At 41.1% G+C, this 25,127-nt stretch overlaps 2 protein-coding genes across 3 annotated transcripts in view; one reads left to right on the top strand and one right to left on the bottom strand.

Moving 5' to 3' along the window:
- dpt (dermatopontin) lies at nucleotides 1–16,502 on the bottom strand. Of its 2 annotated transcripts, XM_086046417.1 has the most exons (5): nucleotides 16,461–16,502; nucleotides 3,667–4,146; nucleotides 694–819; nucleotides 391–498; nucleotides 1–306 (listed from the first exon to the last, which is right to left on the bottom strand). In XM_086046417.1, exons 2-5 carry the CDS (start codon nucleotides 3,951–3,953, stop codon nucleotides 240–242), a joined length of 588 nt encoding a protein of 195 aa, XP_085902543.1. In that variant the 5' UTR covers nucleotides 3,954–4,146; nucleotides 16,461–16,502; the 3' UTR covers nucleotides 1–239. The 2 variants fall into 2 exon arrangements, with proteins under 2 accessions (XP_085902543.1, XP_085902542.1); XM_086046416.1 differs by lacking the exon at nucleotides 16,461–16,502 and having other exon boundaries at nucleotides 3,667–5,943.
- atp1b1a (ATPase Na+/K+ transporting subunit beta 1a) overlaps nucleotides 14,951–25,127 on the top strand; it is a 15,809-nt gene continuing 5,632 nt past the window's right edge. The window contains exons 1-2 of the mRNA XM_086046415.1: nucleotides 14,951–15,359; nucleotides 22,470–22,598. Of these exons, the coding sequence (XP_085902541.1) occupies nucleotides 15,266–15,359; nucleotides 22,470–22,598 (223 nt within the window). The 5' untranslated portion in view covers nucleotides 14,951–15,265. The remainder of the gene's footprint in view (nucleotides 15,360–22,469; nucleotides 22,599–25,127) is intronic.

The following is a 25,127-nucleotide window of genomic DNA, read 5'->3' as shown; positions in this document are numbered from 1 at the left end:
AAGAGGCCTACACGATGTAATGAAGAAAGTGACGCTTTTAAACTTGTGGTTATAGAACAATATGTTTATAGTTGCCAAACCGACATGAAAGGGACTTTGCATAAGCGACCACAAATTAATGGCATTTGTTGTTTAAATGTTTTGAGGTTTTTATGTGCATTTTCTATGTTGCATGCTAGTGACTTATTGCTAATAATTATTGAATTATTACTGCGTTTATAGGTAAACATGAAGTTTTTCTACAAATTCTCAAATTCACAGTCGAAATCGGTCATCCGGCACAAGATGTACTTCCACTGGCGATCCCTGCGGGCAAATATCAAGACGACACTTGTCAATCCGGCAAAACAAGATAAAACAGAGAAGTTCAGAGGGCTGTTGGAAACAGACCTCAGCACTCCGCTAAAGGTGGTCTCAGCTCCTCGGATGAAATAGCCGTAGTTTGGAACCACTAGCTCGCCCTCCTCTTGGTGGTGTTCAGGAATGTCATTGGTCTTTCTGTAGTGAAAAACAACATCATTCAATCCGGGAGCCTATTACATTTTTTTTTTTCAGATTCCCACGTATCGGTAATTTCCCCCCCAAATCAAATCTAGCGCCGAAAGAAAAATTCAAAAGACTGTCAGGTGCTTGAACTTGGGTTTCTCCACAAAAAGCACACACAAATATTCCCCCGAAAATCTGCATACACACATGCATGAGTAGGGACATCGCCGTTTGTAGTAGCAGCAGTAGAATTGCCATTCTCGGTCCAAGACGCTCTCAAAGTACTTGCTCTGCACGCCTGCCACCAGGCCGTTACGGGTGCACTTTGAAGTCCTGCAAAGATAAAGGTGTAAAAAAAAAAAAGAAAAAAAAAAAAGTCATCATTGGGCAGACCACACACGGCAAGTATCTCCAAATATTGTCATTCATTTGAATTATCAAATGAATGTAAATGCCATTAATCCATTCCAGACCCCCATAAAGCATAAACATGTTTTTTTAGTTTGGAAAAATAGCAATCTACAGTATTGTACCTTATTAAGACATACAGTAATAATTAAATAGAACATAACCACTTGTGCATCATGAGTGTGCAGTGCAATATGTGCATGGACAAAAAAGGTGGTGACAACTGCTCGGTAAGCTGCAGTAATATTAGTCGTTTTTCACAGAAGATGAAGAATATACACCTGTGAGTTATGCCCGTCTACGTGTGTTGCTCCGCCGTTTGTGTTCAAATATTCATTGCTTTTTTTGTGTCAGCCACATCAACGGTAGTTTTATTAGCCTGTCTACGGCGTTTTGCAAATTGCGTTAGCATTAAGCTAGCGGACTGTGGTAACACAATGTGGTTTTAAAATACATCACATGTCATTGTTGAAGTAGTGCAATTCTTCTCGGTTTTCCCTGTCAGTGCAACATATGTAGGGAATGTTGAGGTCCGCGGGGGGTGGGTGGGCGGTCTTGGGCATACGTAGACATTTGTCATGGCAACACAGCCTACTATAACCCACGGGGGATATTTCCCCCCCGACCCGTGGTGTTCATTCAAATAGACTTGGGAGTATGTTAGTGTCGGGTAAATGTGGTGCTTAATGGAGTGTTTGCCTTTGAATCAAGTCAACTGGTAGGCAGTAAATCTGAAGTTCAACTTTACGACACTCCTTTTGTGGCCCAGCAAAGCGGTTTTGCTGGAAGTTCATTCACGGATTGTTGCGCAACCGCTGACATTTCGCATGACAAGTTCAGAGAGGACGTTTCAACTTTTATTCTAACTGTAACTTACATCACAATTTCCTTTTCTTTTTTTCAACTTTTTATCACGTAGATCAGTGATTCACGATGGTGGAAAGTCACTGAAGTATTACAATTTTATTTGAATAGATTTGTCAGGTATCTGCACTTTATTTGAGTCTTTATTTTTCTTGTGACTTTGGAATTTGACTCCACTCCATCTACATTTGAAAGCAACTACTGTATCTGTATTTTGTACCCCTTACTTTGTCAAAATGAATCACTTCATTCAACCTCCTCCAGCCATCTGGGAGTAAACTGAGACGGGATCAGCAGTATTTTAGTATACATACTTTTGATGATATTGTTGTTTGGTGATCAACTGCCCTGAGATTTTTCTAATATAAAATATGCTTCTGAGCTCAATAAGTAGACTGCTGTGCCTATGTTGTAGGACATCTGTTAGTATGTGGCTAATAAAATTAAAAAAATGCAGCCTCCGAAGGGCCGTCAAAATGCACTTCATTCTTTCCAACAAATAGAAGACACGTGTGTAACTTCACGAGAGTAAAGCTGCAATTTTAAGAGACAAAAAAAATCATTATGTCAACAAGTAACTTTGGAAGAATAAAGCGATAATATCAACAAGAGCAAAATCCTCTACAAACATCAAATTGCGTTTTATGACAAAAAGTCACTGTAATTTTACGAGGACAAAGTCGTAATGTTAAAGACAGAAAAAAAAAATACTTTATAGGACCATTTTTACGAGATAAAAATACTCAGCGACAACTTTGAAATTCAAACTCAGGTTTCTACATCATTACTAATGTTTTTAACTGCACAACAAGAAAATAGCGCTTTTACAAGAAAGAAAACAATGTAACACACCAAACTTTTCATGTTACAAGAATGGCGAAAATAACGGTGGAATACCGACAACCCCAAAATTGACTATAATTTTATGAGGAAAAAGTCATATCAATGGAAAAGACCTAACTTTACGATAAATAAGCTTTAATTTTGTGAGAAAAATTGTGCTGTATCACTATGAGAATAAGGTCCGCTGATAGTGTAGTGGTACACACGCCCGAGTTGTGTGCGGGCAGCGTGGGATCGATTCCCGCTCAGTGACAGTGTCTATGTGTGCCCTGCGACTGGCTGGCGACCAGTTCGGGGTGTAGTCTGCCTTCGCCCATTGACGGCTGGGATAGGCTCCAGCAACTCCCCGCGACCCTGTTTCGGATAAGCGGTTTGGAAGATGACATGACATGACACTATGAGAATAAAGTCGCAATTTTGAAAAAGTCATATCATCAAACACAGAAACAACATTTACTTTGAGGATAAAGTCAGTTTGTGAAAAAAAGCTGTAATGTGAAAACTGAAAAATAATAGTAATTTCAGTTTAATTTGACAAAGAATAGGCAAAAACTAAATTTATAAAAAATAAAATTCTCAATTTTGTGAGAAGAACGTCCTAATAGAATCAGAATTTTACTAGAAACAAATGCCATCAAGAACAGAAACAAAAATGACTTTATGAGGATAAACTGAGATTTTCATGCAGAAACCTGTTTTTGCGCACTGCCAAGTTTTTGAATAGAGGGGTGGAAATGAAGGACGTTGCAACAATAAAAATATTGGTAATTTCATCCCCCCCCAAAAAGGTTATAATAGCATAAAGAAAATATTCACTTTACAAGAAAAAAAAAAATTTTTTTTGCAAGAAAACACAACAAACTAAAGTAAATTTGACATAAAATGAAGTCAGAATATCAACAACAGAAAAAACTTTATATCATACAAATGCCTCCCCACAATCTGCAGTTGAGTAAAAAAAAAAGTAAGTTTAAAACAACTTTGACAATTATGCTATAAGGCTAACAAATTGCAGAAATGCAGTATTTTCTATAATTAGAACGGTCCACAAAGAAGGTCACCTACCACTCCAGGCCGGCACGGTTGATGTCGTCCCACCAGCAGTCGGTGGGGGGTCCCAAGCCCTCGGGCGTGGGCTGGCACTCGAAGGACCAGGTGCGGTCGGAACCGTCGGCGGCGCTGAAATAGCTCCGGGCGGCCACCAGGGCCTCGCCGTGGGGGCACTGGAAGCTGAAACCCTGGCGGTAGCCGTTGACCCAGCCCATGTCCTGGTGGTCGTGCGACGGAGACTGAAACTGAGCCCGGACCGAGACCACTAGGGACCAGGACAGCGCCACCAGAACCGGATTCATGTTGACGGGTGAGGACTTGTGGCGCTCTCCCTCGCAAACGCCTGCTTATAAGCCTCCAGATGTTTGGCATCCGGCGTCGATGTAAATGAGCCGCCGAGAGCCACGATCCAAAACTCATTGGACCTCGTTGGACATTTTAAGGTGGACTCGGGGAAAAGAATGCAGGAATTACTGTCGGCTTGTAAGGGTGCACCTTAAAAGACAGGATTTTTCCATTTATTACGTGCGATTCAAATATTGACGTCATGCTTTGTTAGCCTCTCTGGCGTGCACTCGCTCATGTGTTAGCAATCGTAGCCATGTGTTCCACTTCAATATAAACAAGAAAATGTGTTTTGGGGAAAGAGTACACGTGAAACGGAAGATGCAGGACAACTGGACCTTGCAACCATTTCATATGATATTTGAAAGTAGCTACAGTTATTACGATATGAATTATTTACGGCAATAACGATACATTTCACCGCATTTACGATAAAATTAACTCTGAGATGCGAAAGGACACTCCCAACTCTAATTATGATACAATGTACAACTCGCTCCGATTACGCTACGATTCACTCCCTTTAAAATAGGACATTATACATTTCACTCCGATTACAAGACGATTCGCTCTCTTTATGATGAGCCAAAGTAATGACGATGTGATTTACTCCAAAAACGTTAAGATTCACTGCAGTTCCGATAAAATTTACTCCGAGATGCGATACGGATATGCAGAACTCAAATATGATACGAGTCGCTGTAATTATGCTACGATTCACTCCCTTTACAATGCAACGTGATACAATTCACTCCCTTGATGATAAGCTATGACGGGATTCACTGTCATTTCGATACGATTCACATTTATGATGTGAAACAATATGATTCCTTCAAATTCCAAAATACGATTGGATTCACTCAGTTTACGATGCAATACACTTCACTCCAATTACAATACGATTCACTCTATTCACAATGTCATACAATTCACTATAAATACAATGCGATACGGTTCACTCCATTTCCAATGTGATACAATTATACTTATACACTTATACGACGACACGATTCACTTTGTGTGCATTGTGGTACGATTCAGAGTAACGATTTCATCCAATTACGATGTGATTCACTCCGTTTATGTCATGCATTGTTAGCCTCTGTTGCATGCACTCGGTCACCTGTTAGCAATCGTAGCCATGTGTTCCACTTTAATATAAACACCAGGAGAGAGTGTTATTGGAAAGATCCGCACAGGAGATGAATGTTTAGGACCTGGAGCCAATAATTGGACTCTGTCACAAATGGGATATTCAATGTAGACAAAGTACCTTTACACAAGACACCTTTAGCACTGAAGACAATGCGATACGAATATTGAGACAATAATACAATACTTTTGATCTGCTATACGACACAGTTGAAATATTATATGATACGATTCACTCCAGTCACCATAAAATTCATTCCATATAGAGTATGATGTGATACCAAAGGATTCGCTTTAATTATGATACACTCAATTACAAAACAATTCACTAAGGTTTTGATGCAATTCACTGCAAATATGATAGGATTCACGATAATTACAATACGATACAGTTTACTCTCCTGATGTGATGCGGTATGTTTAACTACAGTCGTGACAAAACATACAAGTTACACCACTCACGATAGGATGTGATTCATTCCCTTTATGATGCATTAAGATAAGTTTGAATTTAATTCCTATATAATTCCCTCCATTTACCATGTTAAGATACATGATATGATTTACAGCAATTACGGTACAACTGACTTCACCCACAATACAATCTACCGCTACTCTGATGATAAAGTGATACGATACGCTTTGCTCCGATTATGAAACAATCACCCCGCTTACAATGGATTATACAACGATTCATTCCAATTGTCCAATTGATTGACTCCAATTTAATTCACTCTGACTACAAGGCAACAATTAAACGATCATCATGACAATTACAATACCATACAATTACTCCAATTACAATTTGGCACACTTTCTTCTTCAGACCACACGCCAGTTAAGAGTGAATCAACAGCGCCTCTGCTGGTGGCAGCCATGCCATGCACTACATTTTGTCATCGACGCTACTAATTGTAATTCCAGGTTCACACAATTTTCAGAATATTTTATCATTAGTCACTACATCTGTCACTACTCACTAGCCTGTCACATTAACCATCTCAATTCTTTTGTGATAGCATGTTCCTGTTGCTACAGCTTTTTAGCCCATAGACGTTTATTATTAATGTTTACACACCGAGCTGAGCAAACCTGTCATTTGCGACCAGCTCGGATTTGACAAAAGTGTTTCCATGCACACACACAAGCACACAAACACTGTACTAAGCAACCACTGTACTAAGCAACCACTGAGACAAATTAGGTACCGGTATATATATTTAAAAAAACATTTATACTTGCATTTACATTTACACTTATTTAACAATTTAATCTGGTAAATTAAATTGGTACACAGGTTGGTAGGTACATATGTAGGTACGTTGGGAGGTAAGTAGGGTAGTAGGTCAGTAAGTAGCTTGGTAGGTATGTAGTTAGCTAGGTAGGTAAGTAGGTAGGTAGTTTGGTAGGTATGAAGGTCCTAAAGGTCCTAGGTTGGTAGGGAGGTCGTTAAATAGGTTGACAGGTAGCTAAGTAGCTTGGTAGGTAGCTATATTTGAAGCTAGGTTCGCAGGTTGGTTTGTTGGCAAATAGGTTGGTGGATAGCTGTGGAGCTCGCTAAGTAGATTGGGAAATTATGTCAAAATATTTCATTTTCAAAACTTTTTCAGGCATGTTTTTGTTTTTTGTGTATTTTCAGGTTGTTAGAATGGGGGGGGGGAAGTCCCGTCATTATCATAGATATATAAAACATTTGCATACTTACTTTTGAGCAGGCTAACAAATAAACGTTATGACATACATACACTCCACCTGCATCTCAAAAGCTGAACGAACATGAAATAAAATATTAATACCATACCAGTAATAATATGCCTTGGGGAGCCGTTAATGTATCAATACAGTGTCACTCTTTATTAAGCTAATTGCCTTAAAACGGTCAAAAAGGGCATTCGCTGAAAGCCTCCATTTTACACTCACCACTTAGTGCTCTATCACTGGGCGTTGGCGTCATCTATTCCCGTGGGGGAAACAAAAGATGACAAATTAGCTAATCTTCTTTTATGTACACAGTGTCACATTTCCTATCATTCTCCTCCCACATACTGCATGCACTCATGCTTTCATAATGTACACATAAAATAATTCATAGACATCACGGTGTCAATGTCATAGAAGGTCCATTTTACAAAATACTTGTGGGATTAAGTGCAGGATATTTAAAGCAATGTAAAATTTTGGGATTGGGACTTCACAGACGTTGTAGTTTTGTGAGAAGAAATGATCATAATAGCAAGAAAATTGCCATTTTGAAATCTGTTTTCTCATTAGTTTGTAGTTTAGACAGGCTCCTAACTGCTCTTTCGCATTAGGACATGAGTCAGCCAATGACGCGTTGTTTCCAAGCGTCCTCCGGTCTCTGCGGCAACCTGCCGAGCATCTCTTGTCACCCTGATTAGCGAGGGGAAGGCATCCATTTGTTCTTTGAGGGCCTCACCATTCCATACCACCCCCTTGTGATTATCTTCAAAGCATCCCAAAATAAAACACTGTCCCATGTTTCCAAAATAAGAGTCCTGAACGGGAGCACAACCAGCAAGTATTTATAGACGCCGCCATCTATTTTAGGGTTGTCTTTTGGGAACGGGGCTTGTTCAATGTAGGGCTTCATTCATCTACAAATGTGCCTTGGCTTCTGAGTTTAACCAACCTCACAACTCAATTTTCGCATAACAAATAATTTAAAAAAAAATTTTTTAGTAAAAAAAATAGCACTGTCTTAAAAAACATAATAAAACATAACAAAAGGGATGTAAATAAAGAGCAGCACAGTAGACAAGTGGCTAGCACATCTGCCTCGCAGTTACGATAGAATACAATTCACTCCAATCATGATTCACTGTAGATATAAAAGAATATGATTCACTCTAGTTATAACACGATTCAATACACTCCATTTATGATACAATATCATTGACTCCAGTTGGAGTACGATTTACCTCAAATATGACAATCAATCCAACTACCATGAAAACACTTTCGCTGGGGTTACAAGATGATATACAGAGGACGGACGGACAGACAAACGGATTTCAGGCAGTCCCTATACCAAAGAATTGGATTTATATGACCATCGAATTTGGTTCATAATGTCTATCGTTGCTGTAAAAACGATTGTCTAGACGTTGTTAGGTGTTATGTTTAACTATCGTAATCCTTTATTGGACCCTAAACCGTGACAATTACGGAGATAAGCGTGCCTTGTTTTGACAATAAAACACAGCCATAAACTGGAATCACAATTTAGGGCCCTACAGCCCTGGTGCATGCTGGGAATTGTTTTGTTGAACTTTTACATACTGTTCATTTTCCACACACACACAGTTTGATCGGGATCAAGGAAATGCTCATAATTGTCAAGATCAAATGATAAACTACAGATCTTTTCAAAATGTATTAAAAGCCTGTCGGACATTAACACAGTAAGTGAATGATTAATCTTTTATCAGTGTTTCAGAGAAAAGGGAAGGCATATTTTTGAAGGTTCTAATAGCATGCCTGTCTGGTAACAACATAATCCAATATGACAACTGTGCAACATGACGCAGATCTGGCTTCCATTGGAATTGGGCAATGACGTACATTTTCCACAAAGAAGGAAAACACCGTACAGCATCAATATGGTCGCCGGGATAAAAGATGCTACGCCTCATTAGTCACTTTTTTCCTATCAGTGGCCAGAAAGTCACCTGAATTAATAAATTAAATATAGTGCAACTTTGGAACAAATATTTACTACCCATACACACCACAAATGCTTGTAGATACAGTAGATGGATTAGGTGTGTAAAGAAAGGTATGATTTCAAACTGTAAGCACAGGCATTTATCAAGATAGATATACAGTATATACTGTGTACACACAGAGATGGGCACCGGTCCGTCAGTCCGTCACTGATGGGCGTCGGTTTTGCTGACGATTGCTTTATAAGATGAATGACGGAAGAGGGTTTTCACCGTCGTCATCCGTCACTGACAGACCATTAGTCCATCACTGGCGGATGCCCGTTTTTTGACGTTTTTTTGGGAGGGACCGACTGACGGACCAACGGACTTCTGACGGACTAACGGTGGCAATTTAGTTCGTCACGAAAAATGAAGGAGTGACGGAAGATGGGTACCCTGGCCGGATAACGAACCGGCAAAATTTAGTAAAATGCGCACATCTGTGTAATGTGTATACAATGTATACATATACATATATATACATATATATATATATATATATATATATATATATATATATATATATATATATATATACATATATATATATACATATATATATATATATATATATATATATATATATATATATATATGTATATATCCATATATACAATGTATACATATATATATACAGTATATACATATATACAGTGTGTATATATATATATATATATACAGTATATACAGTGTATATATATATATATGTGTACAGTATACGTACTGTACAGCTTCCATTGACATACTCAAAGGCTAACATTGGCTGCTACAATTATGAATGGCGACAGAAAGCCGAAAGCAATCTGTGGTATGTGGCGTTGCGCTAGCATGTCAAAAGGTCACCCAGCATGGTTCTATTCCCCCCTTCATCAGACCTTTGCTGTTTAATTGGGCTTCACTGATGAAATTAAGAGTGCGAGCAAAAGGCCAACACAGTAACCTTGACAAACCATTGTGCTCCGGGCAACCATTAGGGGGGAAAAAAAACAACCTCTGGTGGTTGTTCGGAAGGAGGATGCGTGTCTAAGATAAGATGAAAAGGCCTCGCAGGAAAAAGAAGCGTCACTCCGACTATTTTGGGTGCGTTTATTTGCCCACAGTTTACATGTTTGTTAGCTTGTTAGCATTGGTGTCAGGTTTAGTGCCGAGAATGGAGTGACGAACGAAGCTTGGCAACCGCAAACAAAGTCTCTAAATGATGGTACACAGGCCAACTAGGCAAGACATTTTTCATTTTTATTGCTGAAATATAAGAATCAATAAACAATCAGTTTAGTACGCTTACCAAAAATGTAAGTAAATAATGAGGTTTATATTTTGCACTCATATACTTAAGTGTAAGTAATATATTTAGCAGTTTAGCAGGAAATGAGGAAATCTATGATTTCGGACTGTTCTGAAAAACAACAATTGCCTATTGGAGAGATGAATGGATGAATGGATGGATGAATTAAGGACATTTGGAACAATGAAAGCAATAATTTCAGACTGTCCTTGAAGGCAACACCTGACATTGGATGGATGGTCTGAGGACAAATGGATCAGTGCGTGAACTGACCGGCTATATTAAGAACATTTGGAACAATCGCTAAGTATGACAACAACTACGATTTCAGGCTGTCCCTGAAGGCAACATCTATGCAACACCTGACTATAGCTGGATATAAACATCTCCCATTACGGCTTTCCGCAAGGTTTCAAATTGCGTTAATGGGATTTTTTTTTAACCATTCTTCCTGAAACACATTTGTGAGGTCACACAGTGACAATGAATGAGCAGGCTTGTGCTGTAATTCATCCCAAAGGTGTTCTACTGGGATCAGGTCAGAATTTTGTGCGGGCCAGTCAAGTTCATCCACGCACAACTCACTCATCCGTGCCTTTATTAACTTTGCTTTGTGAACCGGTGCTTGTTGGTGCTTGTTGCATGTTGGAACAGCAAAGAACCATCCCCAAAACTGTTGGCAAAAATTTGGGATCACAGAACTGTCCACAATATTGGCCCCCCTTTAGTTCAGGTGAAAAGGAACTGTGACATATTAAAGACAGACTGCGGTGAATAAGCAAGGCCTCCCACTGGTGCAAGGTCACAGCAGAAGCTTCCAGTTTACACTTAGAACGCAACACAGCCTTCTTAGATGTATAGCTTGCTTCAACTCGCCTCAAGTCTACTCAGTGTTTACAAAGTGGATGCCTACGTAAATTCACGTAACAGGTTTTACAACAAAAACCAGTACAGAGGTAATTGCATGGAGAGGATTGGCAGCGGTCATCTCCAAAAACTATAGCCTGGAAACAAAACTAAACAAAAAACACTATTGCGTGCATTAAATAATTGGACGTACAGGGTGACCTTTATTTAAATTTAATTTTGAGTTATGTAACTCAATGATGTGTGTGTTAGGCATCTTCAAAGGGTAATTCGTTTTACTTTATTGTAGTTTTTATTTCATAGCAGGGGCTAACCTCTTTACCTGGCTGTCAAAGGTGAGTTGTGAGACTTTTTTTTTCTTTTTTTTTTTTGGGTTGTATTGAATCATTGGTTAACTCAGAGTTGGTAGTTTGACTTTATTTGAGATTCAAACTGTGATTTACTCTTTTACATCTCTGGAAGGCATCTCCAAAGAAGTGAGTAGTTTGACTTAAATTTAGCTTTATTTGTCACAGTGGTTAATCCTTAAAGGCTGAGTCGTTTTACTGTAAACACTGCCTGTCCATTGTAAAGCTTTTATAATGACAACAGGTAACTTGCCTATGGGAAGGTTTTTTTTTTTTTTTTTTTTTGACAACTTTGTGGAGGAGTCGATCCGAACCTCCCCCCACACCCGGGGGCCGCCTGCATAGACACACTATTGTTGACAGGTTCGAGTCGGGCTGGCTCCCCGCATACCAGATTCCGTCCACAAGCCATCTCAGAATGCCGCACCTCCTGGTAATCTTGGCTAAGCCTTGATCTGCGCAAACACGGCGGGCCCGCTGTGCTATCGCCTCATAAAAAAAAATCAATACTGTCGCCGGCGGAGTTCATTACATTGTTTACTTTTTGAATGCAGTGAAAACAGACCCATTGCCATTCACGCGGAAGTCACGTTGTTTTTGTTTTCTCTGAACCGTCGGAACTATACTACAAGAGTAAAAATAAGTGTATTGTGGTTTACTGTCATACGGTGGTGCAGTCGTCCGGCCGATTGTTTTGCTTTGATTTGTGAACAAAAATGTCGAAATATGGTGTCAGCGAACTCAACTCACCTCACTTTACAAAAGAGTAGTTCTTCAAAAAAAAGGCTTGGAGCTCTTTATTGACACCCCTAATTGACGTTTATGATCAAACTCAATTTAGAACAAAGAGAATCACACCTCGTGTATTTAAAACAACCATAGCTGAGCCTTTCGGTCTGCTATCTTAACGCTAATGCTAATTAGCATCTATACTGCGGTGCAAAACATGTACACTGACAATATAACAGCAGAGCTGGGCATTTTACTAAAAATTGAGCGTCTGTTATTCGTCATCCGTCTGCAGCGTGGGTACCCTTCCGTCCTCCGTCTTTTTTTTTAGGGTAGGTACCCGTCTATAGGCCAATCCGCCTCTGGTTTTAACCGGGCTTCTGTCAACGATTCCGACTGCAAACTTTAATAACACTATAGGTTCAAACACAACAATCCACAAAGTAAACCATCAGGTGACTACAATAACATGCGTAGAACACATCACAACACATTAGCAATAGCAATATGGTTTGTTCAAGGTATGATTGACAGGTCTGAACATGTTTGCTTTACAAGTAGCAACTTTTTTTTTTTTTTTTACACGTCGCAGTTTTGTATAGACACCACATCAGCTACACAGAATGGGTTGAATTTCAACCGTCAATTTAGTATATTTTCAGAGCTAATTATCCCACTATTATCCCATTGATTAATTGAGTGATTGGATAACGTTTTTTTTATTGCAGGATTAAAAAACAAAATGTGAGGCGGCAGTATTATTGTCGTCCACTTCGGGTAACCATCGCAATATCTGCAACTTTGAGTGTGTGTGGCTTTGAAAGGCGGAGCCAAAAGTAGCGGTTCCAATTGTCACTGAAATTAAACCATTAGTCCAAAATGCACCTATTTTTCTTATACCCATGCAGATACGGTGTGCATAGCAGCTACATGTCGGAGCAGCTGAGACTGTAAGCTAATCAGGCCATATATCAGTGCCCCTCCACCCCCGCCCCCATTTGCTCCCGACTCTGTGCTCATTATAAATCTGATTTGAAGAGCTTGGAGAGTGATTTTCAATTGTTCGGTAGCCAAATCCCGGCTCAATATTCCACACACACAAACTTGCATGCGTGTGCACACACACATGTGAGGTGGAAACTTACTGCCTAGTGGGCACAAAGGCTGTGAATGGAATTTTTTGTGAGCCAGAGGTTTAACTGTTAAAATGAAAAAGACTACGCTAATTCTACCATAAAGACTCACTCAGAGGTCAAACAAAAGTGAAAATAAATACCCCGACACGCACCTTCATCTGGCTCCGAAACACCGTTCCAAAATTGTTTTGTTTTTTGGCCCATGCCATATCCAGCCACAAAGTGTGTGGAACTTGTTGAAGTAGTTTTAATGTAATCCGGCACACAAACAGACAAAAACATAAATCTGGTACACAAGCAAAATAGAGCACAAAAACAACAGAGCATACGGGAAAATGAACAAGTAATATATACTTTCTTGCTAAGTAAACTGTTTAAAAGACATTTACATCTGTTGTAACTAGAAGATGATGCTTTTCCACTCCAGACCTACAAGTGGTGGTAATAAGAATTACAAGGTGAGGATGTGCTTTTCCACGTCGCTATAACATAGCGCTCTAAAGTGTCCATGCCAGAGCAAAGCCCCTGTCACTTAAAAAAAAAAAGCAGGGCACACAGAGGCAAACAAAGATTTGCACTCACAATCACACATAGGGGCAATTTAGAGCGTCCAATTAACCTAACATGCATGTTTTTGGAATGTGGGAGGAAACCGGAGTAACCGCAGAAAACCCACGCAGAGTGAGGCGGACGTGCCAACCAGTTGACCTCCATGCCGCCCATATATTGAGGTAAGGGACATCATTTATTATTTTTAATCCAAATCAATTAATCGAAAACATGATTGACGGATTAAAAAGTTATTAAAATAATTCTTAGTTGCAGGTCTAAAATTTCCCTCTTCCTCGCTATTCCACCTGTATCTGTGACGTGCGTGCACGCACGGGTCGACAAGAAGGCGCTCTAAAGCGGCCATGCGAGCGGACTATCCAAAGGGTAGCTAACTAGCTAGCTAACCACATGTGTACAATTGAACCAGATAACCTATGAAGTTTGTCACGCTGCGCCAATTTAGACACTCAAATGAAATCAGAAAAACTTAAATGAAGAAAAAACTTAAATCACCACAGATGTGTACTATACATTGTCAGACTGCACGTTTTCAGCAGATGTCTTCAAATATGTATCACGTCTTTAGAAAAAAAAATCTCAAAATTCACTTTATGCTGGCTATTTATATGGAAAGCTGGTAATTCTCAAAATTCACTTTATGCTGGCTATTTATATTGAAAGCTGATAAAATGGTAAGTAGATTTGATTTTTCAAAGTGGCCCTCTGAGAAGCACTGCCCTAAAGGGTTATTAGTCAGCCACCATTTTGTTCATGTACCCATTTTGTTCATACACCCCAATAGAGCACTACTGTTATGGTCAAATTTATCCCTTCACTTGTCATCATATTAGCACCCACGTTTAGTTCTGGCAAGGTAATGAAGTCACCAACAGCCACTACGTTAGAGAGGGAGAAGAACGTTGGGGGGGCGGGGGGTACGGTTGCTATGGCACCTGGCCCATTTTGTCTTACTGCTCTTGGCAACTGTGCGACGTTACCCCCCGCCCCCCTCATTTGAACCCCCCCTCCTCCGCACTGCCTTCATCGTGACGTCATACAGCAGCACGCCACTCTGATTGGTTAGTTGCCCCCCCTGTCTTACCCACCTCCTCCTCCCTCTCGCGGTGGAACTTATTGCGGGAGTTTGCGGGCGGAGTTGCACACCGTGTGAGAGTGAGAGAGCGAGAGAGAGCGAGAGAGAGAGCGAGAGAGAGCGAGAGAGAGAGAGAGAGAGAGAGAGAGAGAGAGAGAGAAAGGGAAAAGAGAGAGGGGAAAGAGAGAGGGGGAAAAAAAGAGTGAGATTCAAGCGGCGGTGCGGGCTTACAAAGTGCCCTTTTCGCGTTTCCGGTGAGGCGCAGCAGTCGTCTCCTCCTCAAAACACTCCCGAGTGGTCTGGGTTGCTATTTTTTTAACAGAAAAAAAGAAGCCCAAAAAAGTTGGAGTTTACCGGCGTATGCGTGGGGGGATTTCTATAACATGTCGGGGAATAAGGACACCGATGGCGGCTGGAGGAGCTTTCTGTGGAATTCCGAGAAGAAGGAGTTTCTGGGGAGAACCGGCGGCAGTTGGTGTAAGTCTTCCATTTTTTTAAGTAACTGTTGAATGTCACGACGCGGTTTGTTCTCGCCACCTCCCTCCATTTTCTGGCGACAAGAAGGCTGCTTGCTTAGTTAGGCAAGCAGGCAGCACCTGTTCGAGCTCTCCGCGACTGACAAGACTGCGTCGTGACTTGTCGGAGGGTTCCCCCCCCCCTCTCCGTTCCACCTCTTGGAAGTAGCGCCGTCATTTTGATTTTGGGAAATCGACGAAAATTCACAGCTTGGGCGCTGAAAGATAACAAAATGGGGGAGATAACTTTAAAGTAAAACGCCTCTAATATACTATTAAACGACCAGAATCGATCATGTGATTTAGAATCCATTCATTTAATGGGCAGATAGTCTACTACGAAGGGCTGACAGGTAATAAAGGAAATATGACGGCTAATAAAGGCTTAGTCGTTCGTACTTGTGGTGAGGGGGTTCGTTTGAAAAAAAGGTCACCCCTGAAGGACAGCCTGTGTTGGGCCACGGCTTTTCACTCGTGCCGGTGGTGAAAGTTGCGTTCAGCGGGTAGTCTACAGTCACTTCTTCAGCACCCAGACGACAAACGAGTTAATTGATTTGTTATTTTAGCTTAAATGGCATCTTTTTTTTTTTAATGAGGGCCTGCTTGGTTCTTTTTTTTCCAAGAAAGAAAAAAATTACCACTTTTTCCACCCCGAATAGTTAGCATTCCGGCCAGTGTTTGCCTCATCAAGCTTGACGTGGTTGACTAACAAACACGTGACGTGGATCCAACCCCCTCCCCTTTTACAAAAAAAATCCCCCCGAATTGCATGTTAATCACATTTGAGTGTGTCGAGTCCGGTACTGTCGAACTGATCACGACTCACATTTCTCAAGGGCCATCCTCTCCACTCCTCCTCCTCTGCCGTCGAACACATACGCTTCCATTTTCCGAAAAGAGGAAACTTGGCTTTAGCTGTGTATTCATTCGCAAAATTGAACCCAAGTTCCCTTTAATCGTACACGACCAGCTATTTAATGACTCCACCGTGCCTGGCTGTCACCGAAGGGCGTCACTTTGTCGCCAAAATGTTCGAAAGCAACAGGTTTGTCAATCAACGCACCATGGAAAGAGCTCGAGCAAAAATAACGGGGATACGATATGTCTCAAAGTCCGATTGGCTGTGGTTGTATTACTGCTTTTAGGTGGTGATTTAAAAGATCGAAGCTACTTCAAAGTGGCCAGAGTGTTCGTGAACGCACCACAGCGAGGGCAAGGCCATGAAAAAGGCGGGGGTTGGGGTGGCGGTGGGGGGGGGGGGGGGGGGGGGGGGGACCAGTGTGAATGTGGTGATGGTTTGTTCACCACAAGCTCCTGCTGCAGTGTGTTGGGGGATGGGGGCTCTTTCCATTGACTTGTTTCAGGTTGTTGTGCCTGTTGCTGAACTGCTAGATAAACACTGGCTATCCCCAGCCACATGCAATGTGTGTGCTCATCTCTCCTGGGGTGTCGCCCGTTTAAAAATCAAGTTTTCGGTTGGAATGTTGACAAGTTCTGCGCACAAATAAAAGTAGTTTTAAGACCTCCCCTCCCACAAAGAATGCAAACCAGTCCGGACTATCATTTGTACAGCAATTCATCAAACACAAATTTTAATACTTGGGAGTATATTTGTGTCAATAACTGCAGTAGCTAGTCCCTCTAAAAAGTCAGGCTCATTATCTTGAGCTGCACACATGCAACAGCAACTGCGTTCCGTTGATTATTTGATTGCAAGTGCACGTCCCCCATTTTAGAAAAGTTGCATCTGTGTCTTGACGCTGTGATGCGAGTGTTTTTTTGCATTTGTGCGTGCCAAAAATGAGATGAATTTTTTTTATATTTAAAAAAAAAAAAAGGTAAACGAACCTTGCATTGATTTGGCACTTAATACTGAGTGAGTCTTGGAAATTGATCGCTTGACTCTCATCTGTAAAAAGAGGTAATGTAACAAGCAAGTCAAAACATCCAACAGCCATACAACATTGCTTGGTGTTTATAACGCCACTGAAGTGTGTACATACTACACTATCTCTTATACATGAAGTTGATAAACGTTCATACACCTGGGCGAGCAGTATTTTAAAAAAACGCAGATGTTGGACATATGTGTGTTGTGATACTGCCTCCAACTGGCCTGGCCGCGGTTCATTTTTGTCAACGACGTCCGCCTTGTTGGATGGAACGTTTTCAAAAACGCTATGAAACAACAATTTGTCAACAATCGTTGTTGCGTGAACCAACTTACAAACGGAGGCCCTTAACTAAAATGCGATACCTTTTGATAAGTTTGAGTAATCGGATGATAATTGATTTTCCGTTATTACCATACTCATTCCACACTATAATATCTGTGACTTTTTGATATAATATATGAGGTATCAAAAGTCGGGTCTGACCTGGTGAGTGACGTGGGAGTCAGCAAATTAGAGTGTAGAGTTGTCTGTTAGCTCAGGCTAGCGACTCGCTCTTAACTGGCCAACCGTTTGTCGGTCTGTGTCGAGTGAGGGCCAAAGTGTCGTTTGTGGCTGTAGCAGCTCATGCATGAATGTGCTTATTACATGTTTATTGTAACCGTTCTCTCAATAAAGCGATTGATTTGAAGCGTACGGCTGCTATACTTACGCTTGTGTCTCACCACTTGCATTACAATATGTTCTAACTAGCGGTGTTAGACTACATTAACGCAGATAACTCCGATTCTGTGTTGCCAATCATAGAGGCATTATTGCCGTAAGGTACTTTGTTCGGCTTTGTCATCTCAAACTTTAGAAATTATGTCGATAATGGCCAATACGACCCCCGACTATCAATCGTGAGACTGCAATCACAAATTTCAAGAACTACTTTTGAATGGACAGATACGCAGAAAAAGACTCGTGCTGTTCTTGCTATTCCCGGCACGCCTCATTCTCACCTGCGACCGTGAGGAAAACACTCATTTGCCTTACAAATGACCAGGCACTTGCTGGTAAAACATAACATGAAGAGTTTCATTATAAACAGGTGCTGAGATTCAGACAATGGCTAATAACAAAAATATAAAGTCCAGAGTTAATCTGGTCGGAAGTGTTGTGGCTCTAGTTTTCAATGCCGCATATGGGCACAACTTAAAATGGATTCAGCAAAACACTGGTCGTCGCACCGGCGCACTACGATTACTTGAAACCTCTCAGTCAACGTTACGCCAGCCGGGGTGGGGAGGGGAGCGGGAGGTCTGACGGGGCCCGGGGGCCTGTCGGCTGAAGCGACGCTGGAACCTTCAGACCGGTTCCCGGGGGTCCCGCATTGTAACTGGTAACGGAAAGACACCTCGGGAATGCTGACATGACAACGGGAAACCTAGGCAAGGATATATCAGTGTGAACGTGTAAACGCTCGTGTTGGGCGTCAAACGTGATGGATGGTTTTTCCGATAGTGAGTGCGTTATTGAATGAGGTCTTAAAAACTCATCAGCAATCGTGATCCTGATCATTTGAATCCGTTTTTTTTTTTTGCAGCAGGGAGAGATGAAAAACACGCAGGAGAGCGGCCCTCGAGGACCGGCGTTTGACAAATAAATGTCTTTGAAACACTATAATTATGATAGTTCTTTTTGGACCAAACACAATTTATAAATGTAGTTATTATAATTATTATTATTATTATTTTAAAAAGGTACAAATGCATAAATTCACGTATGATTTCCCCGTGTAAACAAACATAGTGCGTTGGATATAAATGCATATCAATAATCGTTTTTTTTACAATTATGCCGATTTTTTAACCGTGCAGTGTAATCGTAATTGCAATTGCATTTGGATTAATTGCACAGTCCTAATGTGCACCCGGTTTTGTGTCATTTGCTGAAACTGGTGTTGGAGGCGGTTGAGCCGTGTTTCTCTGCCAAACCTGTTGTGGCGGTGGGCTACACGGCGGGGGAGGGAAACGGGGCTCGTCTGGAATGACCGGTGACTTATCCTGTACTTCCCTAAATGGCCCCCCTCTCTGGCAACCGGAGAAGAGTGGAAAAGGAGGCGCTCTCACAATAGTTCCCTCACAAAGCTTTCTCCACGAGACGAGAAAGGGATCCTTTGTGGTTGTAGTTCATCATGAGGCTGACAATTATATGCAACGACTGGTCACCCCCTCCTGCGAACGCTCCTCTCGTGTTCACATTGCGTCCTTGAATTAAAACAGTTGTTTCCTGGGGACTGTTCTTTACCACGGATGACCATTATATAACCTGATGTATCGCCACATTGATTTCTAAATGAGAACCTTGTATCGTCATATTACACATTTTTAACATAACTTCATTGCCGGTGTTTTCCAGTAGGTTGGGTTAAAAGCGTACCGCCGAAAACTGAGGAAAGATGGAATGATTGCCGCGACTGTACTTTGTTTTAATAAACCCAAAGTGCGGACAACCTTGGATTATGAGCGGAATGTTTTCAAATATCACGTTTTAACAAATATCAAAGGCATGCTTCCTTTGTTCAGACCACACAGTGTTTCTACACCTCGCCAAGACGATCAAGCTAGTTTACGATCAAAGCGAGTTGACCCCTTCAACTTAGTAGGCTGGGAAAAAATATCGTATCACGATGTATCGTGATACATTATATGCCGATACCACGTATCGATACGTTGATGAAGTACAGACACTTGCCATACCTTATGTTTTGCACGTTCTGTGACATAATTTTGGAACATTTGAGAACCTTAAAGGTGAGCTTTGTAAATGCTGCAAAGGGGTTTTATTTATTGCACTCTTGTGCATCAGGGACTGGAACAGTTTATGCACTTTCCAATGGTGACACTTGAATAAATGTCAAATGGCACTTAAGTTAAAACTTTGGAAACACGTGCCTCAGCTTTTAAAAAATGTCAAATGGCACTTAAGTTAAAACTTTGGAAACACGTGCCTCAGTTTTAAAAAAAAAAAAAATCTAGTTTTTATTATACCTAAGTATCGCAATAGATATCGGATCGCAACCCAAGTATCAGGATCCGTATCGAATTGGGACAAAAGTGTATCGTCCCAGCCCTATTACTTCGTTTCAGTAAACCGAAATAATGTTCAATTGCTAATTTAGGGTGCTAGTTGCAGGCATTTAGAGATAGCCACGCGAGCAGAGCCCAAGCTAATAGACCTACATGACTCTGCTCAATTTGATGCTGACAGCCTGACACAGTTGCCATAGACTAAAATCACATTTACTTATTTATTAATTTATCTAAATTCTCAATAATATTCCTAGAGAGGGAAGTATCATGATCTATGTAGTTCACAATGCTGTGCTCGGCTGACGTCGGCCAAAATGAATGTTGTGCTGCTTTTAATATCGTAACATAATGATGACGGAAATGGCAATTTTGATATCGTGATAGCGCCCATATAGTTACATCCCTTGTCGGATTCTGAACGTAACGTAACTTCTCTATTGGTCGGCAAACAGCTCCTCACTTTGCAATGAAGACAAGAACCGGTCGTTTTTACTTTCAACAACTCAAGTTTTTCCATTGATGACCAAACCTGTAATTCCTCTTAAGACCACACATCCCCTGTTCAGTTAGTGACTTCAGATGGAAAAGCACCAAGTGATCAGGATGAGAACGAGTACCGGCACTTGGCGTTAATAAACCAAGTACATTGGATTATAAATGTTGGGTCTTTAAAAAAAAAAAAAGAATGTCTCCACAGGTCATCAAATCTATTTGAACTACACTGCACTTTGTTTTGAAGAAGAGTAAAGACGAGATGATCGCCATTACTTTGTTTTAATGGACCAAGTAGCGGCAACCTTTTGTCCAACTCCATTGGCTGGAGATAAAACCTTCACCATTCACATTGTTTTGAACACTTAACAGAGACTTTGGATCTGATTTACTAATCCCAAATAGGGGGCGCTAACTTGGCTCTAACACTCTTAAGTGTTTTGGCGCTTTAGGTTGCTCTCATTTTCACACTGAAAAATTTGGGAAGGGGGCCGCAAGTGCAAAATGAAGTTGAAGTGAAGGAATTGGAAGTGTTAGTGGAAGACAAACATAGCGGAGTTACACACAAAAAAAAAAATCAATCACTCAGATTATATGAGGGAAGACAGCAACTGCACGAAAGACATGTTTTGTCTGATTTCATTCTAAGTGCGTGGCAATTGGATGTACAAGAACCCCCCCCCCCCCCTTTTGTACCTTTATGTGTTTAAAACTTAAGACCTCAAACTGGCAAAACAGCTCTGGGAGAGACCATCGCCAATTGTCGCTGAAATGTCCCAGGCACGCGGCAATGCAGAGTTGGAACAGAGTTTTGTCATAGGTGATACGGCATAACTCCTTCTTATGACTGGCTCCGAATAGCCGATATGGTGCAACAAAGTTTCTGGCATTTCAAAAATGTTCATACAAGCAGAAAAGTGCTTCAAGCCACATCTGATTTGGCCTGCGCTCGGCTGGCTCTGCTTTGCATGCTAGTTTGCGCCTGACTTTTTGATGTGCTGTTTAGATACAAAGTCACCCATTCGCAATTTGTATCAAGTTTGATAAGTCACATTGAGCACGCTAAATTCACTTTTGTATGTACCCCTCGCAGAGTGCGCCGTTTCTACTGCTGTTTGGGAGAGAAATCGAGTTTGCGCGGGCCCTTGGTTGTGAATGGGATCAAAACATGAGCCGATAGCCTTTTTTTTGTTTGTTTTTGGATGACTCAGAACATTGTGTTTTTAACACACTGTCCATCGTTTGGCGCACTTGGCAACTTTTTAGTGGCATACAGGCAAAAAAAACCCAAAACAAAACAACGAATCAATGAATGAAGTAGTTTTGAAATCAGAGGCCAGTAAAATAGTTTTTCCAAATATTATTGCATTTATTTCAAAAGGGAATTGTGACAAAATGGCTTGCAATATCTCAACATTTTAAAAAGTGAAATCAATTTGCAATTGTGATATTTTAGCAAGAAACATGAAGTCGACGCACATCCTTTGTTTTCGCGGGCCGGATCTGGAGTTTGATACCAGTGTTGTAAAGGCGCAAAATGTGATCGTTTCATGTGTGACACGACAAATAAACGAAATTGACCGTCATCCTCCTCTTTCTTTTTCCCCACAGTCAAAATCTTTTTGTTCTACGTTATCTTCTACGGATGCTTGGCGGCCATCTTCGTGGGGACCATTCAGGTGATGTTGCTCACCTTGAGCAACTACAAGCCCACCTACCAGGATCGGGTGGCCCCCCCAGGTATGAGCGACTCAAAATGGCTGAGAGGGCCCTGTGCCCCCAGGCAGCATTTCTCTGACCTCAGATAGCATCGGCCATTTTGTCCTTCACTCACAACGAAAACCTGTCGATGCCGGCTCCCCCTCAGGCGAGCGGAAGTGTTGCGGCTCGCAAATGCGCACCGAGAGGGCTTGTTGTTGCGGCACGGCGGCGCGAGGCCTCTCTAAGCTTGTTGATTAGCGGGACAAAATGCTCTCTGTAATGCGTAAGCTTTTAGTCAGAAACAGCAGCAGCAGCACATGTTTGGGCCGTATTTTTAGAAGCCATTGTGAAGCTCCTCGCGGTTTTAGTTTGCCCGACTGTCGAGCCCGGCCGGCGCGGCTGTCGACTTTGGTTTACAGCAATGTGACTGATAAAGGAAACGCTTTTCTTTTTTTTTTTTTTTTTTTTTTTTCTTCACACCGACGCCAAAAATTTTCCACTGTGAAGGAGTCACGGGTGAAAGGGGCGGGAGGGGACGCTCACAAGCCACACACGTGTGTAAAATCTGCACAGCGCTCCTACTACTGTTTCCCGTCTGATAGCAAAGAGAGCAGGAAGTGGAAGTGCTGTCAGAGAACACTTAAGGGAGACACATGCAGCTTTTTCCCCTCTTTTTTAAAACAGTGCCTGGATGTCTTAAAATGTTTGGGACATGCTCTGCTCAAAATAGCCCAGAAACAAAAATGATGGCACTATTTCCACCCTTTCTGAAAAGCCCTCTTGAAATCATCCGGTTTTGAGGAGGGCTGTTCTGTCCCCGACTTGTGCTTAAAGTGGAAGTCAACCCCCACATTTTCTTTACAATAACACGTTGTATGCACTCCCACTAGTCCAAACGGCATTCTGATTAACATAACATTTGTGGAAAATCAGCAAAATCAACCCGTTTTTATACATTTCAGGGGGCGGCCATTTTACCCAGCTTTAGAAAACAGGTGAGCCGTGAATGGTCATTGCACGAGCCATGGCCAACTGTGATGTTATTTTCAATTGACGGCACGTGGCAAAATGGCCGCCCCCTGACATGGATAACAATGGGTGGGTTTTGAGTGGCAGCGGGCAGTGAAATTAAGATAAGTACTTTCATTTTTGCTTTGTTTTGTTCCATTTGAATGAGAAAAGTTGCTGCCGTGTTAAAAGGCACTGTTAGGAAACAATCTGTTCTGTACATTTACAGTTCAAAATTGTTCGGTGAATGCAGTAAATATAACATTTTTCAACATAGATAGGTGCGGCTTAAATAAAGGTGCGGCTTATGTTTTTTTTTATTTTTTTATTTATTTATTTAAAAAAAAATGTAAATAGGGTGGGTGCGGCTTATATAAAGGTGCGGCTTAGAGTCCAGAAAATACGGTAAATGGTTTTCAAAAATTGTCCCACACTTAATTAACTCTGTATTTGTGTGCGGTGAGCAAGTTGACTGACAGGAGAGGGAAACGAATCAGTGTCACTGACAGCTGATAGCAAATGTGTACAAACGCGCATCTAAATGATCATTTATGGAGTCCCGAAAAAAAAACAAAAAAAACTATTGTGTCCATTTTATTTCTCGAGCTTTAAGTTAATATAATTATCATGACAGGCCTAGTGGCCAGAGTGTGACGTTCAATACCTGAGACTCAGTGTTGATCCAACGAGACATCTATGAAACGTCTGCGTGGTTACATTATTGCTATTGCCGCAGGTGTCCATGTTTCAAATGGGATCAAATTCAACTCAAATATCAACACTGTTACTACGTGTCGACACAATGACAGCGCAAATGTTGCCTTCTTGATAGGCGTACGAATGTTAATGCACAACAGGTTCTTGTTATGATGTCATTTGTTGTTACTGGACCAAATTAATGTTGTTACTTGGCACTTATTCTTAACCAACTGGAAATTTGATTGGCAGTATATTGCCTGTTGAGGTATTGCTGACTCGACTGTACGTCGGTATCTCTGTTTTATTTGTTACTAATCTTGGATATTTTATTTATTGTTCTACATTTCAATGCTAATGTTCAATTTTGAGAACAAAACCTATTTACTATCGAAAAGGTTACACTCAATTTAAGATGCTCTTTCGAAAGAGCAGCATAAAAAAACACCCAATGATATTGTTGATCATGCTAGTTTCTGGGAAAATACGCTATATCACTCTAATCAGATACACAGTAGAGTGGAAATAGCTACGGATGGGAAGATGATAAGAACGATTGATCTTTTTGAACGTTAAATTAAGGCCTGATATATTCTTAAGTGCTATCACTCTGGCACGGATCATTGAAGCGCCAATCTTTTTGGAGTAAATTACCCGTCTTGTGGAATTGTGCTTTAAATAAAGAACTTATTTGGCTGGAAGCAAATCTGTTCATGCTCTGCATCTCTGCTTTGCGTCTACCTCTGACACAACAATGATTAGTAGTTTGTCTCTCGTTTGAAAATTGCCGCTTTTGGCCCGAGCTATCACAGCTATCATGGTCAGCGGCGGGTGGGATTACGTAAATTAGATTTGAGTTGAAAA

The sequence above is a fragment of the Filicampus tigris genome, chromosome 12 (genome assembly GCF_054856515.1).
Source record: "Filicampus tigris isolate MCC_2025a chromosome 12, RoL_Ftig_1.0, whole genome shotgun sequence".
Taxonomy (NCBI): Eukaryota; Metazoa; Chordata; class Actinopteri; order Syngnathiformes; family Syngnathidae; genus Filicampus; species Filicampus tigris.
The sequence above is the reverse complement of the archived record's forward strand: the minus strand, read 5'-3'. Positions and strand labels throughout refer to the sequence as shown.